Genomic DNA, 18473 nt, shown 5'->3' on the forward strand with positions numbered 1-18473 from the left:
GCAAAATGTGCTATTTGAATAATAAAAACCTCATTAAAGCAAGGCGAAAGGAATTCTTTTCCTTTTGTACAAGCCAATTAAGTGTCTTTACAATTAAAAGAAAGTCTAGCACTTTGTAGTTTCATATTCCATAAGCCTGTTTTTAATTAATGGAGGTGACAAGTTTTAGGTACAGGGTACATATTTTGCCTCTGGTGTTGTGCAATTAACATTAATGAAGGGTATTGAAATTTGGTGAAAGAGGAAAGGGTTTCCAGGTCCTCTGTGGGTTCAGGCCTCCAGGCTGAGGTCTTTGGTAGCAAGTTTCTTTGCTTGATGTGGTTTGCATTTCCTAGAGAAAATCTCCAGGCAAGGATAAAGGTAACTACAGGAGGTGTTGTTATTGAGAGGTACAGGGTCAAATTTTAAATGCCTAGGCCTGTCTTAAATATGGGGAAACTGAAAAAAATCAACTTTGAAGAATTTTCTCTTCTCTTGTGGATAAAAGGGAAGGGTATAGAGACAAAGGGAGAAATAGTGATTTGCCTGGCAGGTACCTTGCAAGATACTGGGACTTTGCTCATCCCGACTTTGGGTGGTGTGTATGCTGCTGTTTATAGGGGAGCAGAATAACTGCATCGCTGAGCTAGAGTCTCTCTCAGCGCTGGGCTCTGTCCATTTAAAGGAGCTTATCTAAGAAAGAAGATATTGGGCAGTAGCCTTGAAGTCAGATGACCTTTTTATTTTGTTTTGTTGTTATTCATTTATTTGCTTCTTTATTTATTTTAGCTGTTCCTGATACTTATTCTGACCATAGGAAATTTGCTTCTGATCCCTTGTTTTCATGTCTGTAAAATGGCGATAATATATGTAACCTAGGGTTATGTACACAAAGTTCTTAATAAGTGCCTAGCCCATATTTAGCACGCAAAGAAAGAAAAAAGTATCAACAACTCTGTGAAAGTGGACCACATATTTGAGATGCAATCTGAAAGGAGCTCACATGTAGGTCATATATTCACTTGGCCATTTTTTTCCCATTTCCCCCAAGGTTTTTCTAATGGTCCTGCCTTACTACAAAACATGCATTGTCCTGGCTACAAATGAGTAGATTCTGCTTTGATATGAAATAGGGTCTGATGAAGGTGTAGAGAGACCAGATGCCTCAAGGCATATTTGCCCACCTCTTCAGAAAGTAACCGGGCTCTTGAGGGGCTGAGTATTGACAACTCTGGTGGGCACCATCTGTGGAATACAGATGATCCAACCAAACGCAGCTGACCCCAACCACATCACCACTTTTAGGTTTTAGCTAGGTGATGGGTTAGAAATAGATCAGGCAACAGAATGAGTAAGACAATTTTGCAGTGAGACTTAGATTGCCCAGTGATAATGAGATTTGTACAAACACTTTTTTAAAAACAGTGATTTAATTATTTTTTCTACTTATAAAAATTAATTCATGCTTTATACCATGCATTTAAAGAAAAATAAGTATCAATTCTTTGCAGACTCCTTCAAAAATAGAAGAGGTGGGAATAGTTCTCAACTCATTCTGTGGGGCCAATATAACCCTGATCCCAAAACCAAAGACATCAGAAGAAAAGAAGACTATAGACTAATACCACTTATGAATATAGATGCAAAAATCTTCAACAAAATAGTAGCAAACCAAATGCAACAATATCTGAAAAGGAGTATACACCAAGCCAAGAGGGATTTTATCCAGGGAATTCAAGGTTGGTTTAACATTTGAAAGTCAATCAATGTAATATACCACACCAGTAGAATAAAGGATCAGGTCAATAGAAACAGAAAAAGCATTTGAAAAAGGCCAACACCCTTTCATGATAAAAACAGTCGACAAACTTGGATTAGAAAGGCATTTCCTCAACCTGATAAAAGACTCCTACAACAACCCACAGCTAACCTCGTACTTGATGCTAAAATTTTGAATGCTTTCCCCTTAAGATCAGGAAACAAGACAAAGACATCAACTCTTGCTATTTCCATTAAATGTTATACTGAAAATTCTAGCCAAGGCAATTAGGCCAAAAAAAAAAAAAATTTAGATTGGAAAGGAAGAAGTAAAACTATCTTTATTTGCAGATGAAATAACTTTATATGTAGACAATTCTAAGAAATCCACTAAAAAACTATTAAAACTAACAGATGAGTTCAGCAAGGTTGCAGGATAAAAGATCAATATGCAAAAATAAATTGTGTTTCTATACACTAGTATTGAACATTCCCCAAATACAATTAAGAAATCAATTCTATTTGCAGTAGTATCAGAAAGAATAAAATAGGAATGAATTTAACAAAAGATATGATAAACTTGTGTTTTGAAAGCTATAAAATATTGAAAGAAATTAAAGAAGATTTAAACAAATATAGAGACATCCCATATCATGGATCAGAAGACTTAATATTGTTAAGATAACAAAACTGACCCACAAATTTTTTTATTTTGTATTTATTTATTTTGTGAGGAAGATTGGCCCTGAGCTAACATCTGTTACCAATCTTCCTCTTTTTGCTTGAGGAAGATTGTCGCTGAGCTAACATCTGTGCCAATCTTCCTCTATTTTATATGGGATGCTGCCACAGCATGGCTTGACAAGTGGTGCTAGGTCCACACCCGGGATCTGAACCTGTGAATCCTGGGCTGCTGAAGAGGAAGGTGCAAACTTAACCACTATGCCACCAGGCTGGCCCCAGTTGAGCGACAAATTTAAAGCAAACCGCATGAAAATTGCAGTTGGCTTTTTTTGCAGAAATTGAAAAGCTGATCCTAAAGTTTATATGTGCATGCAAAGGACCCTAAATAGTCAACAGAAGCTTGAAAAAGAAGAACAAATTTGGAACGCTCTCACTTCCCAATTTCAAAATTTACTACAAAGCTTCAGTGATAAAGACATTGGAGTACTGGCATAAGCATAGACATATAGGTAATGAAGAGAATTGAGAGTCCAAAAGTAAACTCTTTCCGGTGGTCAATTGATTTTCAACAAGGATGCCAAGATAACTCAATGGGGGAAAGAATAGTCTTTTCAACAACCACTGCTAGAACAATTGGATGTCCACATGCCAAAGAATGAAGTTAGATCCCTTTCATTCCCCATACATGCAAATTAGCTCACATTTGATCATAGATCTAAATGTAAACTCTATAAAACTCTTAGAAGAAAAGAGAGGAGTATATATTTGTGATGTTGGGTTAGGGAGTGCTTTCTTAGACACAACCCCAAAAACACAACTGACAAAAGAAAAAGTATATATAAATTTTGTTTCATCAAAATCGAAAACTTTTGTGTTACAAATGACGATATCAGGAAGGTGAAAAGACAACCTACAGAATAAGAGAATTATCAGCAAATTGTACATCTGATAACGGACTTGTATCTGAAATATGTAACTAACTTTACAATTCAATAATAAAAAGATAAATACCTCGGGGCCGGCCCCATGGCAGAGTGGTTGAGTTCACGCGGTCTGCTTTGGCAGCCCAGGGTTTCGCCAGTTCGGATTCCAGGTGCAGACATGGCACCACTCATCCGGCCACACTGAGGCGGCGTCCCACAGAGCACAACCAGAGGCACTCACAACTAGAATGTGCAACTATGTACTGGGGGGCTTTGGGGAGAAGAAAAAAAGATAAATACCGCAGTTAAAAAATGGGCACCACATCTGAATAGAAATTTCTCCAAATAAGATATACAAATTGCCAATAAATACGTGAAAAGATGCTCGACATCATTAGTTGTTAGGTAAATGCAAATAAAAACCACAATGAGGCACCACTTCATAATCACTAAGGTGGCTAAAATTAAAATAAAAAAACCAGATAACGGCAAATAACGGCAAGGATGTGGAGAAATTAGAGTCCTAATACATTGCTGGTGGAAATGTAAAATGGTACAGCCACTATGGAAAAGAGTCTGGCAGTCCCTCAAAAACTTAAGCAGAGAAATAACCATATGACCCAGCAATTCCACTCCTACATATGTACTCAAGAGAAATAAAAACATATGTCCCCACAATAACTTGTAAATGAATGGTCATAGCAGCAATATTCATAATAGCAAAAAAGTGGAAAAAACCCAAATGTCTATCAACTGGCAAATGGTTAAATGAAATGTGAAATATCCATACAGCGGAATATCTTTTGGCCATAAAAAGCAATGGAGTACTGATACATGCTGCAATGAGGATGAACCTTGAAAACGTTATGCCTAGTGAAAAAGCCAGTCACAAAAAACCACATATTTTATGATTCTATTCATATGAAATGTCCAGAATAGGCAAGTCTATAGGATAGAAAGCAGATTAATGGTCTCTTGGGAATGAGAGTGGTTAGTGACTATTAATGGATATGTGGTTTCCTTTTGGGGACATGAAAAGGTTGTAAAATTGGAACGTGATGGCGGTGGCATAACTGTGGATATACTGAAACCAGTGACTTGCTTGTACACTTCAAAAGGGTAAATGTCATGGCATGTGAATTATATCTCAGTAAATTCTTTAAGAAATTAATTCATGTTTATTGTAGAAAATTTACGAAATACCAAAAACTATAAAAAAGAAATAAGTACTCTAATGATATCCCACACATCCAGAGCTAACATTTTTCTCTATTTTCTGTCTTGTTGACTGTATGTATAGAAAACTTTTTGGGGGGGAAAGGATAGGAATCACACATACAAAATTTGATTTCCTGCTTTTTCAATTAAATTGAGAAATTTGGGAACCTCTGACTTAATCATTGCTGATTTATCCGTTCTTCTGTTGTTGGATTTTAAGTTGTTCTAGGTCATACAATTTTATAAATCTAGCTCATTTATGTATAATTATTACTCATCCTTATGTATAAACTTTTATACAAATTTTTATTATTTCCTTAAGAAAGAATCTTGGAAAGTGTATTAGTTTCTGAGGGCTGCCGTAACAAACTACCACAAATTTAGTGGCTTACAACAATGGAAATTTAGTCTATCACAGTTCTGGGGGCCCAAAGTCTGAAACCAAGGTGTCTGCAGGGTTGGTTCCTTCTGGAGGCCCTGAGGGAAATCTACTGCATGCCCTTCTGCTAGCTTCTGGTGTGGGAGGACCATCTTTGGCATTCCTTGGCTACTAGATGCATCACTTCAGTCTTTGCCTCTGCCTTCACATCTCTTTCTGTGTGTCTTCTGCCCTTGTCTTCTTTTGTAAAAAACGTTCATCGTTGGATTTAGTTCCACCTTAATCCAGGATGATCTCATCTCAAGATCCTGAATTTAAGTATGTTTGCAAAGACCCTTTTTCCATATAGGGTCACATTCACAGGTTCTTAGTGGACATATGTTTTGAAGTCCACCATTTAACCCACTACAGGAGCAAGGGCATATCAAGGGGACAGGAGGTGGCTGTGCGACGGTCTGCCGTGTACAGGCAAAATGAGGAAGCATTGTTTGTGGAGAATTCAAAGCCAATAATAAAACTGACTAAAAGTTGGTCTGCTTTTTATTATCATCTTGCAATGGCAAGTCTAAACATTATCAGTGATAAAATCTCTCTCCCTAAAGGTATGAGCTTCTGCCTCTGCACTGCTGCCTACATACTCCACTGCTTGGAGACAGGATTATTGCATGAAATAATGTGAATCATTCTAAGTCTCATGTTGTATATTTTCAACTTAATATTCAGGGTGTGGGAATATATATTCTCACCACCTTTATATGAGGTGATACAAATATAATAATATAAATAAATCTGCTAATGGGCAGAAAATATCTTATTTTAATTTTTGCCACTAATGGGGTTTAAAATGTTAAATCTTGTACTAGTTATTCTGTAATCTAGTTTTATAAATTTTTTAAATGTCATTTTCAATTCTTCTGTTAGGCTCTTAGAATATATTTTTCTTATTGATTTGTAAACGCTCTGTATAATAAACATATGAGTCCTTTGTATCATTGCCATTATGTTTCTTTTTTACTTTCTTTAGACAACAGCTTAATTTTATTTTTAGAAAGACTTTTCTTTATGCTTCCCTTAACTGCATTCCAAGTTTCTTTTTAAAAACTTGTGACTCTTAGGCTACTGTTTTCCATGAGGATGGGAACAAAATGAGATTGTTGCAAATAGTATTAGCTCTATGAAAAGTTTCTACAAAAAGAACATTGGATTTTTTTTTTAATGGAAGTATAGGAAATATTTTGTTTCTATATAACATAGGAAATATTACCTACAAGCCATTGACGTGGAATTTGAGCTATGGGAGGAAACTGAGTGCCATCAATTTCCAGCCCCTTATTTTACGAGAAGGAATGAGAAACTCAAAGACTTTGGTGTTTTGTCTGAAAGTGGGACAAAATGCACATCTTTGAACTGTTAATTCAGTGCTCCTATAAACCCCCACCCTGTCTCTTTTTCTCAGTCTGTATGTGTTAGCTAAATTCCTGAAATGCTTTTTTTTCCTATAAAGCATTTATTTGATTGCATTTTTCCTTGTTATAAAGATACCACATGTTAATTATGGAAACAAGGAATAAAATACAGATAAACTTAGAAATAAAACAATGTAGGACATTTTCGTTTCCACTTACCCCTAAAGAAAACTACTGCTAACATTTTTGAGTAAACTTCATCACCATTGTTTGTGTGTGTGTATGTGATCATACAATATTATACATTTGGTTTTATAACTTGAATGTTTTACAGGGTCAGCAGATTGGTTTATTCGTTATCATTTTAATGGCTGCATAGTATTCTATCACCTGCATCTATTTGAATTGATTTAATTATTTCCCAATTGTACTTTTACTTTATTTGTAATTTGTTGCTTTTCTGTTGCAATTACAAAGACTGTGGCTGGCCTTGAGTCTATTTTCTTTTTACAATTCGTATTAGTACCTTGGGATGATTTCCCACAAGTACAATTTCTTTGTGAGGATTTGGGATTTTGATTCACATGAATGGCTTTTATTTTTAACAATTTTACTATGAAACAAATTAAATATGTAGAAAAGAAGAGAAAATATAATAGACTTCTGCTTACCTACCCCCTGGCTTTTTCTAAAATATAGATTTCATCTGACCTCTAAAAACATATATTTAAACAACATGTGTCTGTCTCTTTAGACAGAGCCTTTCCCCCTTGATATGTTTCCTTAGCACCTACGAAGTGCTGGTTCCTGTGTCTGCCCTTTTATAGCATATTATCTCCTTTATTCCTTATAACAACTTTAAAGGCTATTTTGATTTACAGGCAAAAAAGCTGAGAACTGGATGGTTTAAGAAGCACAGATTCAATTAGGCGGTAGAACCTGGCCTGATATTGTCCCGGTTTTAGCACTGGAAGCCTCACGTCACAGGAACCCCCTTATCCCCAGCAACCCACGACAGGTGTGCACTCAAGGTCCAAGTCCTTCCCCAGCAGAATGGTTGAAGATGCGACATCCTAGGGCATCCCATTTCCAACTCATTGGAAACTTGAAGACAGCAAGGAACTGGTTATTCCCAAGGGAGCATGGATCATCCTTGGTTTGAGAGTGTTTACATCCACATGACCTTGGCTATTTTATTTTTCAGGTCTCTTCATGTGCTTGTGTGCAACGCAGCAGCTTTTGCTCTACCCTGGAGCCTCACAAAAGATGGCCTGGAGACCACCTTCCAGGTGAACCACCTGGGGCACTTCTTCCTCGTCCAGCTCCTCCAGGATGTCTTGTGCTGCTCAGCCCCTGCCAGGGTCGTTGTGGTCTCCTCGGAGTCCCATAGGTGAGTTCAAATTTGGTGTTTTCTTCACTTGTCCCCTTCCTCAAACCAACTAATGCTTTGCCAAGCCTCTCTTTCTGCAAATAATTTTGATTAATCTTTCCCTTAAAAGTGTGGGTGTATTCAACCTAGCTTACTTAATTTTCTGAGGCCTTCTTTTGTGATCGTGGGGGATTATTGGGGGGTATTGTCTACAGTAACGTGGACTGTTTTTACAACTGTACTTCAAGCCCCTCATTGATTTTGCTTCGAGATGGAATAATAATTGATTAAATCTGAATGCCTGACCTTTATTGATTTGTCATTCAACAACTTCAACGTCTCACCAAGAAGAATGTGCCGTTATTTTAGCAGGAGAAACAATGCAATTAAGGACGGAGAGATGAAATCCAATTGTTTTATAATGAGAAATTAGGGAATTCAATGCAGACATTAGCTGTGTAATTGTAGAAAGGGAAGTACTGTAGTTAGAACATATTAGAAATCTGGCCATGCCTCTTTTGGTTAAAAATTCAATTAAAGCATCAGATGGCACTTCTTTTCTATTACCATTAGGAGAATATTCAATTGACTAAAAAGACACTTGAAAATTTCCTTGTATTTGCAGCATATTTGTTTCTAGAGTTGGATAAACAACTGTTTGTCTTAAGAGAAGGACTGGGAGGAGACCAAGGACTTGCTGGGTGAGCCTGGATTTAATCCATGTCAGGGAGATTTTCTGGTGTGGTTGGGAGCTTTCCCTCTCAGCAAAATGGCTGGAAAAAAATAATGTGCAAGGGCCTATTTTTCTCCCCTTCTCCTGCGTCTTAAGTCCTGAAATGTTTTAGTGACCCGGAATGAAGCTTATTTTTTTAATCATGCTTCCATAAAATGTAACCCCTGGGACTCGGAAGAGAGAGACCAGCCAAGGGTTAGCCAGAACCCTTTATCACTCCCAAACACAGGGGCTTAGGGTATAAGTGACACACTGCAGATAGATTTAGTTTTACCACTTTAAATTTATGGTGGCTGAAATGAAAGGAAAATGCCAGTAATAATCCTCCCCTGCCTTAAAAGACATGAAACATCTAGTAATTAGGTGGTAACAAAATCTGGATACCCTTATCTTTGCAAATCACACCAGGTTTGTGAAAGAAAGTGGAGTGGCCCTGCTCAGGAGTGAGGGAGGCTACTGTGGAGGCAGGCGAGGGAGAGCGAGCTCTGGAAATAAATCTGCCAGCCCCACTCGTTTGCCAGATGTGGAGGGCACCACGGGATATGTTTAAATGAGCTGGTATTTAATGGGAGATTATGTTGAATTGTCAGCTGCTCCCTTCCCTTTGTAAATCTGTATCTCAAATGGTATTTCATGTGACGTCTTTGTTCTCTCCTTAACTGCTGTGTAATTCATGCCTACCTTGGAGATCTGAATCTTAATTTCATTTAAAAGGTGGATGGGAAAGTAGGGCCTTGCTCTCCTGAATTAGATCCATTTTAGTTTATAGACAAGGTCTTCCTGAAATGTGTTATCGGGCCCACTCCTGTCTGATGATTGGCGCTTGTCTTCTGCTCTCTGATTATCCTTTCCACATATTAAAGGGTATTTTTCAGAATGTTCATTCCCCCAAGCTGGTTTGTTTATTACCCTTGTACTGCTGCCCATGGCACCCAAGAGCTGGTGTGAATACTGGGTGCGCAGTACTGGCAAAGTCCTCACTCACTGCTCAAGGACCCGGAGCCCTAAACCATGTTATAAAATGGAAGTGTTGATATCTAATTACCTCCATAAACCTTGGTGGAATCTCTTCGTTGGAGTCAAGACCCCCTGTTGGGGGAAAAATAAAGTCCTATGTTTGCAGAAAATATTATACCAGACTGCCCCAAGGCAAAATATTTATTAGCCTCCCTGTGTCTTCACTGTATTTTAGTTACTTATCTGGAGTCTGAGCAAGTGAAGTGAGTTTCTGCATACCTAAAATACATCATATTCAAATGAGAACTTGACTTCCTTGCTGTGAAAATTTTTCAGATCACAATTAAAATGGAATGAAAAGAACGGAGCCCGGACTCAACCACTTTAAATGGCTGCAGCTGTGTTGAGTGTCAAGTTGCTACACACACACACACTCTCACACTCACTCACACACTCACAGAGTTTCTGATGCAAGTATAGTCCTATTCTTTGAACATACTAGCTTTTGTCTGCATAGAATCCAGCCTAATTATTTTAGTTTGGTAGTTGAAAAATCCTCAGTTAAAAAAAAATAAAGGAGCAGTATGTATAGAAATATAAGATAGAGGTCCCCTCAAACAGCAAATGTTAATGTCCAGAAATCAAATGTTAACATTTTAGTGTGCTCGTAGGAGGATAATGCTATTAAGACTTCGTTGTTTGGCTCTGTCAAGTTTTCAACTTGAAGATAGACTAGGCGGCCTGTGAAGAGTTGTTTGCCTCTTCAGCTGAGAGAGAGTGAACATGGTCGTTTCTCAGGAAGCCTGCCCTGGCTCAGGGGAATCAGAAAGCTTGCCTACCCTTCCTGCTTCCTGGGGGGTTGTGAAGACAAGCTAGTCAGACCTTAAAAATGAGTTTGCTGCCCAGGACAGCCTCAGGGCAGGAGATCAGGGGTCCACTCATGGGCTTATGGGCGGGGCAGGGGGGGCGGGGCGTGGGGGTGCCTTTGCAGAAGGCGGGCCTATATTTGGCTGTGCTCCTCCATCTTGAAACCTTCCTTCCATCTGGTTCCTGGAACCTGGTTCCATCTAATTTCTCATTCTAAACTCATTTTAAACATTAAAAGTGCCACATGCACATATTAATGAGGAACATAGAGGATCTGAACTTATGGTAAATTTCCCCTTTTGAGCAGGGATCGAAACAAATCTTTTTGTAATAAGGAAACTTGGCCCTTCGTTTGGAATTCCGAAGCTATGATCAAACTTCAGTCCTCTAATCCAGTATTTAGTCTGTGCCGTGTGCCAGGCAACATCTGTCCACCTTCCAGAAATTCACAGTCTAGGGTTGAAAACAGGTGGACAAATGACTTACAATGTGGTGTGGTAAGGACTGAGGCACAATGTACAGACAGAATGCAAAGGTGACATGACTTGCTTTGTTACTGATGTTGGAGGGTGGCAGGGTCATTGAACACGAGGAGTATCATAGACTGGGTCCCGGAGAATGGATACTTCATTTCCATGGAAACTTGTTTTGCAATCTCCTTTGCATGGCTTCTGTGAATCTATCTCCCACTGCCACCTACGAAATCATTGTGACATCCAGCAATTCAAGAGTTAATTAGGGAGTGCTTCCTGGAAGAAATGGCTCCTGAGCTGGGTGGGGCTAAACAAAAATGCCAAGAAATGTTATCAGCAACGGGTAATGAAAGAAAAGCAGAGAGTGAGAGTGGAGACTGTTATATTTATCCCATACCTTCTAGATAGTGTCTAAATTTCTAATGCTCTTTTCTACTCAGAGGAGGTGGGATTTCTAAGACATGGACCATATCTTGGATCATTGGGTTTCAACTCAACAGTCCTTTTTAACAGCTCTTCCTGTAATGCCTTATTACTATGTTGAAATAAAGTTCAGAAATAACTTCCCTACACAAATACATTTTAATTCAATATGCTTGCCTAACTGTAATATAAATTTTAAAAATGTGAGGCAAAATAGCATGTGTTTCAACATGTAAATGCTTGGGCAGGTCTACAGGAAAGGTAAGTAATCAGATGTGCGTGTCCACCCATAAATCACTTGCAAATGCAGACTGTTAACAGGTGTGCGGCAAATACCACTAGCATCTGGTCAAGCCTCATCTCCCCCAGAACCCACAAAATCTGAAAGTGCTTTCATTCTTCATGTACGTGGTTGTTGCACTACACTCCTGGAAATGCAGTGGATATAAAAACTGTGGATGTACGTAAAACACAGTGAGGCTCCAGGCTCAGATAATTATACTGAGGCTTTTCATCTACATGAATGTCCAGTGGAGCTTGTCTGCGTTAAGCAAGATGCTGCCTGCATTGCGGGACATCTACCATCCCCGGCCCCTGCCGGTGATCATTATGACAACCAGAAAAAGGCCCCCATAAAGTTTCAAATTTCCCGCTAAGTCCCACTGCCTTAGATGATTAGGCTCAGAAGTTCTGGGCTCTTCCTGTGGTTTGGGGACTTGGAAACCGGCAGCCAACAATTAGTTTCAAGGTCTCATTGCTGGATCCATGATGACATTTGTGGCCGTCAGCTTTGTTGATGACTTTAGAGCAGCAATGTCATTTAACACTAGAAATTGGATGTCACTGATGGAGTCCTGAAAAAGGGATGTTTAAATTCCACTAAAACGTGAATTTCATCTGCCCCTGTGATGCTTTTCTTGGTTGTAGCTCAACCGGAGCCGCTCATTTTAAGGAACAACCAGATTCTCCTGTAATTTTCATTTTACCTTTTGTTTTCCATAGCAGTGATCTAGAGGACTCTCGTAATGCTTCTTATTACTCAGAGCAAATGCCCAGAGTTAATTTAGTGACACAAATTATGAGGGGTCCTCAACAAAGAAGAGACCACCATCTAGAAAATTCCTTTTGTTACGATCTGTTTTTTTTTTTTTTGAGCAGTCACTGCTTTGTTGTTATTTAAAAAAAAAAAAAGAAGAAGAAGAAAGAGAGAGAAAAAAAGGGAAAGAAACAAACAGCTGGTGTTTAACGACTCCGTCAGACCCAATTATAAAACATCAACTACTTACTTTGATTTGTGCGTATCCATGCCATGGGTATACTTAAAAACAGTAGACTCTGCCAGAACTCATTTTGGCCTTGTTTACATTTATCTTTTAAACATATAAGACTATCGATGGCACCTCACCAAGGTTATAACCCCTTTATAATCATTAATTTTTAATCTGGAAAAGAGTCTTGGAGGCAGCAAGACTCATCTATATTTACTTGGATGCTCAAATGAAAATACAGAGGGCTCAAGGGTTGGCTAAAATAACCCAGGAAAGCCCCGTCAAAGGTTAGGAATGTGATATCTTTCTGCTTCCAAAAGCAGCAGCCCTCTATTTAAGATGCTTTTCTGTTTAATTTAATTATCCTTGAACTTCCCGTTGAAGGTTTTGAAAAATATATGTTAGAGGCAGGGGGAGTGCAGTATGTTAAGACAGCTCCATTTATGAGTTTGGGCCTTTATTAAATCTATCTTTGGATCCAATTGGCTTATATTGTTAAATCACCATTGTCTATTTTTAAGGGAGACTTCGTTCCAATGTTTGCACAATTGAGTTTTCAGTAGGCTCTGTTTAGTTTCCTCAGATTTCTAATAAAAATAAAAAGCTGTATCAGAAGTCAGAGATTGGCCGCTTCATGTCATATTTCCTATTCTTTTAGATTTACCGATATTAACGATTCCTCGGGAAAACTAGACTTTAGCCGACTTTCTCCATCTAAAAGTGACTACTGGGCCATGCTGGCTTACAACCGGTCCAAACTGTGCAACATTCTCTTCTCCAATGAGCTCCATCGTCGCCTCTCTCCGCGTGGGGTCACGTCGAACGCGGTGCATCCTGGAAATATGATGTACTCCTCCATTCATCGCAACTGGTGGGTGTACACACTGCTGTTTACCTTGGCCAGGCCTTTCACCAAGTCCATGGTAAGTGAACGGCTTCTATTGCTATAAACACTTTGAGTGTGCGTGTGTGGAAAGGGTCCTAGAGAAACCCAGAAGCGTGTGTTTTCTTCAGCCTCTTGCCTCTTGTAATGATGAGTCTGGTCCTGATAATCACATCATCAGGCCTATTAAAGCCATTGGAAAGGGCTCTTGAACACATTTCAATCGACTTTAGATTACATCTGTTTCTCTAAAGATATCTCGGAGGTCTGGATACAAGATGTGGTTTTTCGATATGGTATTATAAGTATGGCTGAAAAGCTTGATAGAGATGGCTGTTGTCTTTTGATGTGATTTCTTTATTATGATTCAGCAAGCATAGTGCTTGAAAACTGTTTTGTGTTAGTAAGTGAAAAACTTGGATTTATGACTATTGAATTATCAGTAGATGTGATTCCTTTGTTTCCATTGAGAATCTGTGTCTGATGTTCTAAAGTCTTCTTTTAATGAGTGTAAATTTCTCCTGGAGAATCCTTCGTTGGCTAGAAGTGTGTTTTATTTTTACTTCCCCAAAGATGAATCCTTTGAATGAATCACACTCCTGAGGTTAAATTTGGAAATGTTCACAAAGGTAAATATGAAGTTTTTACGTTTTTGTTGATCGTATAACAACCATATCTAGAAACTTCTTCCATGAAAGCATTTTAGTAAGAAGTAGTTTGAATGAAGAATGCACATTTTACACATTATATTTGGTGTAGTACTTTTCTAATCCATAGGCCTTTGAAAATGTTTTCCTATTAGTGGATGCCGCTATTCAAGTTAACCAAATGTAACATCCAATCCTCAGAAATAACCCATTCCCCAAACACATTTTGGCCTTTACGAGTGTCATAAGTCAAATCATCATCTCCAACTTCCTGGGCAAATGACCCCACAGCCTCTGAACACGGTCTGCCTTCTTCTCTGGCAGTCATTCCAACCGGCCGTCCTTAACCTTCGTGTTTGTGGATGACTTTTAAAACTACAACAAAAATCTTTTGAACTGCTTAGGAGAAAATAAATAAGTGTGTCTTTTATTGTAATCTAATTATTCTATGATGGTTCTTATGCAAAGCCAACATAGTCAGAGGAAGTGAGAGGATCCATGGAGAGCAGTTCTCCAAGTCCAAGGTGGAGATGATATCCAAAAGGAAAGAAGGAAACCCCTTGCCATGTGTATCACAGGGTTCTGAAGTTTTCCCATCATCTGGCCTTCCACTGCATAAGAGTAGGCTCCCTACGAGGGTTTCTCTGCACATGATTTTGGCTCGTACTCGGTTAGGGCCTTCAATAGATGTCAGAGGAAAGCATATGGGTCTGAACTGGTGCCAGTGCCGTTGACAGGAGTGTGGATGAACTGTCCAAGTTCAGGAGGGAGGAGAGAAGAGAGGAGCATTCTCTTCATTTTCTGCTGGCCCTGAGCCTTCAAGACCAACAGGCCAATCATCCAATATAATTTGAAATCTTTGGTTCTTGAATTTTATCACTTGTATTTGTTCATTGATAGGAGCTAGGAACTCCTTTCTATGACATCAGAGAGTTTAGGTTTTTTCTTCCTCCAGGATTATTCCAATCAGAAGAATGTGATGAGAAAGACTTAGAGGTGGGTCTGGAGTACAAGGAATATGATGGAGGGTGGTGTAACCATCTCCCCATTTGGTGTGGACTCCCGTGGCTGAGGGCTTTTTGACAGAAAATGATAGAAACTATTATTCTGTGATGGGATCCCAGGGCTTAGGGACTCTGGACAAGGGCAGGTGGGAGGGGGAGGAAGACAGGATCTGGTAAAATAAAAGACAGAGTGACTGTTTCTGTTTTGGGGGGAGGAGTCTATTATTGTCTACTACCTAACTTAGAATGTGTTTAGCAAAGTCAGGCTTGATTGTTGGCTTGTTGCACCTAATAGGGGGATTTCTAAAAGTGCCAGCAAATTAAGTTGGGCAGGCAACCGTGTCCTGATATCAGACTGTTGCTGTTTGAGGGGTAACTATGGTCAGGACTCAAGCTAAGTGGGGAAGCAGAATGTGGATTTGAAAATGGAGGTAGCAGTGTTGCCTTACAGCCCTGGAGGCATGGAGAGTTAGGAGAAGGTTGGCACTCAGTGAACGACCACACCTGGAGCTCATCCCAATGATGCCCGATGCCCAGCCTGAATGTCTGAGTCCTGCTTCCCAGCCAGTGTGCAGAGGCCTCAGCTGTCCCCCTCCCCTGGTCCCCTGTGCTTCAGCCTGCTGGGAGCAGCCTTGGGCAACAGATAAAACAAGGAGTGGTCTTTCTGGCCCTGGATGAGAGGGATGTGGGAAAATGAGCAGATAACCCTTGAGAGGGTGTGGAGAAAAAGTGGAGATGTCGCCAAAGACCCAGGTTTTGCCTAATTGTATCAGGAGTGCTGGAATGTTCCTAGTAGGCAGGGGAGGTAAGTACATTCGCTGTCCTAGAGAGGGGATTCCACATGGCTACCTGGTGGGGAAACAGTTACAAAGTAGCAACCTAGGGCAGTGGACCAAGTCACTTTCCTGCTAATGATCCTAATGGTCAAGGCTTAGCTTTTACCATTACGAACTGGGGTAGCTTGGGTAAGACAGTTAACCATTCTGAGCCACCAAAATGGCAATACAGGTTGGTGTGAGGGTTGACAATAACGGATCTAACAACCATAATAATGGATATAGAATTTCTGCAATGACTTTAATCTGGCTATTTGAAAGGATAGCCACGGGCTACGTGTAGCTATTGAACCCTTGAAAAGGGGCTAATACAACTGAGGAGATGAATTTTTAATTAATTTAAATTTAAATGGCCCCATGTGCCTAATGGCTGCCATATTGGAAAGTAGAGTTAAATAATGTGCCTAGCACAGTGTCTGTTGTATAAGTAGGTATGCAGTACCTCTTGCCATGATGGTTGTTTTTCTTATTGTTGTGAGTATTACCTTGGTCCTGAAGGTTATTCTCCAAAATGCAATTGCTGCTGATGGATACAAGGGTCAGAAGACTAAAGGAGTCTAAATTGGGAGTCTGGTGGTACTGGTGGTTGGGGGACCTCTGTTGCTGGCCCCAAAGGCCTAGGGAGAGGGTTATTGCCAAGGCAGGAAGGGTGTCTAGATGGAGAGAGCCTGGTTTAGTGGTCTCCAATAGTACATCCAGTCCCTGAGGAAGCCATTATGAAGTGGAATTTCCATGTGTCCATCCCCAGTTAACTGGAGAATAGCATCTTTTATGTGCCGCAAATGCACTTTTTTAGATCAGCATATAGATTAGGAAGGTTATGAAATATGCAGCTAAGTTGAGATTCTTAGGAAAATCCTCTGTAATAATATCTTTATATATTTAGGTGTTTGTTGGTATTTCTTAGCCATCAGAGTTCCACATGACTAGGTTTATTAAGGGGTGGAATGGGAACTCTGGACTTACTTGTCAAACTCACAACCAATCACTTCTCTTCCATAAACATTTAGGAGTCTGTATGTGGGAGAGGAGTCGGCGTGAGCGTAGATAGGATCACTCTATTTCACTGGTGGGACAGACTGGGCTTATTGGAAAAGACACACGTTTCATCCCTCTGGGCTTTGCTTGGCGTTGCTTCTATCACAATAAGACATTTGTTTCATGGATGAAGTTGCACTTCTGCCATTTTAATGCAAACATATTTTTGGACACAAGCCATGTAGTTGCACCCCCATTCCCACCCTGTGAAAAGATGGATTCCTAAAAGCTCAAGAAAAAGCTTAGCATAGATGCGATGTCTCCATCTCCAGATGGCTAGTGTTCTGTCTGTGCTTCATAGCCCCTCTGCACTTCCCTTCAGAGAATGTGTTTTTCTTTTGACATGAGTGTTGCTGGAGTATACATTCCATTGTACAAGGTCAGGGAAAGAAGAAACATAACCCAGCCTTGTGCTTGGAAGCCCTGTCTTCCCTTCTCCACTGTAGCTGGCTCCCTTAAGTATTAAACAGCAGTATTCTAATATCAACGTCCCTTTTTTATTTGCTGTGACTTGCTGTGACTACAGTGATTTTAGTTACAGTAATTAGGTCACCCTTCATGGAGTCAGGCTATTTTAAGTGCCTCTTTAAGGAATATTGTTGCAGATCAGTAATTTTACAATTGGATGTTCTTGTGCAACTTTATTAAATGTAATCTGTCTTTTAAATGTTGCCCTTTTACAGTTATACATTTCTAATTGTTGCTGTAAATGCATTATCACTTTGAAATTAATTAATTTTTCCATTTTGGCCGCCTGCAGTATAATAATCACTAATGAGAAACTCATAGGGATTAATTCTCAGTGCAGCGACCCCTACTGGTAAAGCCATGTCTCTGTCACTTCTTCCTCTTGAGGTCTAGAGGACAGGACAGGAGTATTGGGGGGTCTGAGGGAGAAGCCTTTGTCCCCTCTCCCTCCAATTTATGATTAAATAAAAATAATAGGTAAAAATGGGAATAAGATTATTTTTTAATGTTGTTTAAAAAAACACATAGGATTCTTCAACTAGCTTTTGAAAATTTTAAGGGAACCTAAAGTTTGCCGGGAGCTCTCTGATAATGAAGTCACATCCATCATGTGTGCCTTATATGTTTATTTTCCTGTCTGTCTATGCAATTTCCTGTCTCTCTTTTATGCAATTAAAATATTCTCAAATTATATTTTGCATATGTATGCATTAATATATAGTGTATGTTAGTATATATAATATGTTCATACATGCATATTACTCTATGGGACTTAATTCACAAAGCCAGGTGTATTGTATTATCTGGTGGCATAAGAGATTTTCAAAGATAATTTTGGCTGTTTTCATTTGTTGCCATGTGTGATGACTTTAGATTCCTGCCATACTCTCAAGTAAGATGTAACTTGGCAGTTTAGGCCAGACGCCATGATGCTTTATGTATCAACATATATGTCTTCATTTATTCCTCACCACAGTTCTACAATGGTATCTTCCATTTAAAAAGCACAGAGCACTTACCCAACTTGCTCAAGAAAATGGTCTATCAGCCTGCAGGCCCTTCACCAGCTGTTCCCAAGTCAGTTTGCTTTGTCAAATGCACCACAGCGCCCCTGCCATGTATATATCTAGTTGTGCGGTTATGTTTTCTTTTTCAAATGT

General features: G+C 39.4%; 1 protein-coding gene across 10 annotated transcripts in view; it reads left to right on the forward strand.

Annotated features, from left to right (window-relative positions):
- WWOX (WW domain containing oxidoreductase) overlaps window positions 1-18473 on the forward strand; it is a 934855-nt gene that overhangs the window by 263805 nt on the left and 652577 nt on the right. For all 10 annotated transcript variants that reach the window (XR_011538010.1, XR_011538011.1, XM_008522432.2 and 7 more), the window contains exons 7-8: window positions 7552-7737; window positions 13096-13360. Coding sequence is in view for 8 of the 10 variants with exons in the window: in XM_008522432.2 (XP_008520654.1) it covers window positions 7552-7737; window positions 13096-13360 (451 nt within the window). In the remaining 2 variants the exon portion in view is untranslated. The remainder of the gene's footprint in view (window positions 1-7551; window positions 7738-13095; window positions 13361-18473) is intronic.

The sequence above is a fragment of the Equus przewalskii genome, chromosome 3 (genome assembly GCF_037783145.1).
Source record: "Equus przewalskii isolate Varuska chromosome 3, EquPr2, whole genome shotgun sequence".
Taxonomy (NCBI): Eukaryota; Metazoa; Chordata; class Mammalia; order Perissodactyla; family Equidae; genus Equus; species Equus przewalskii.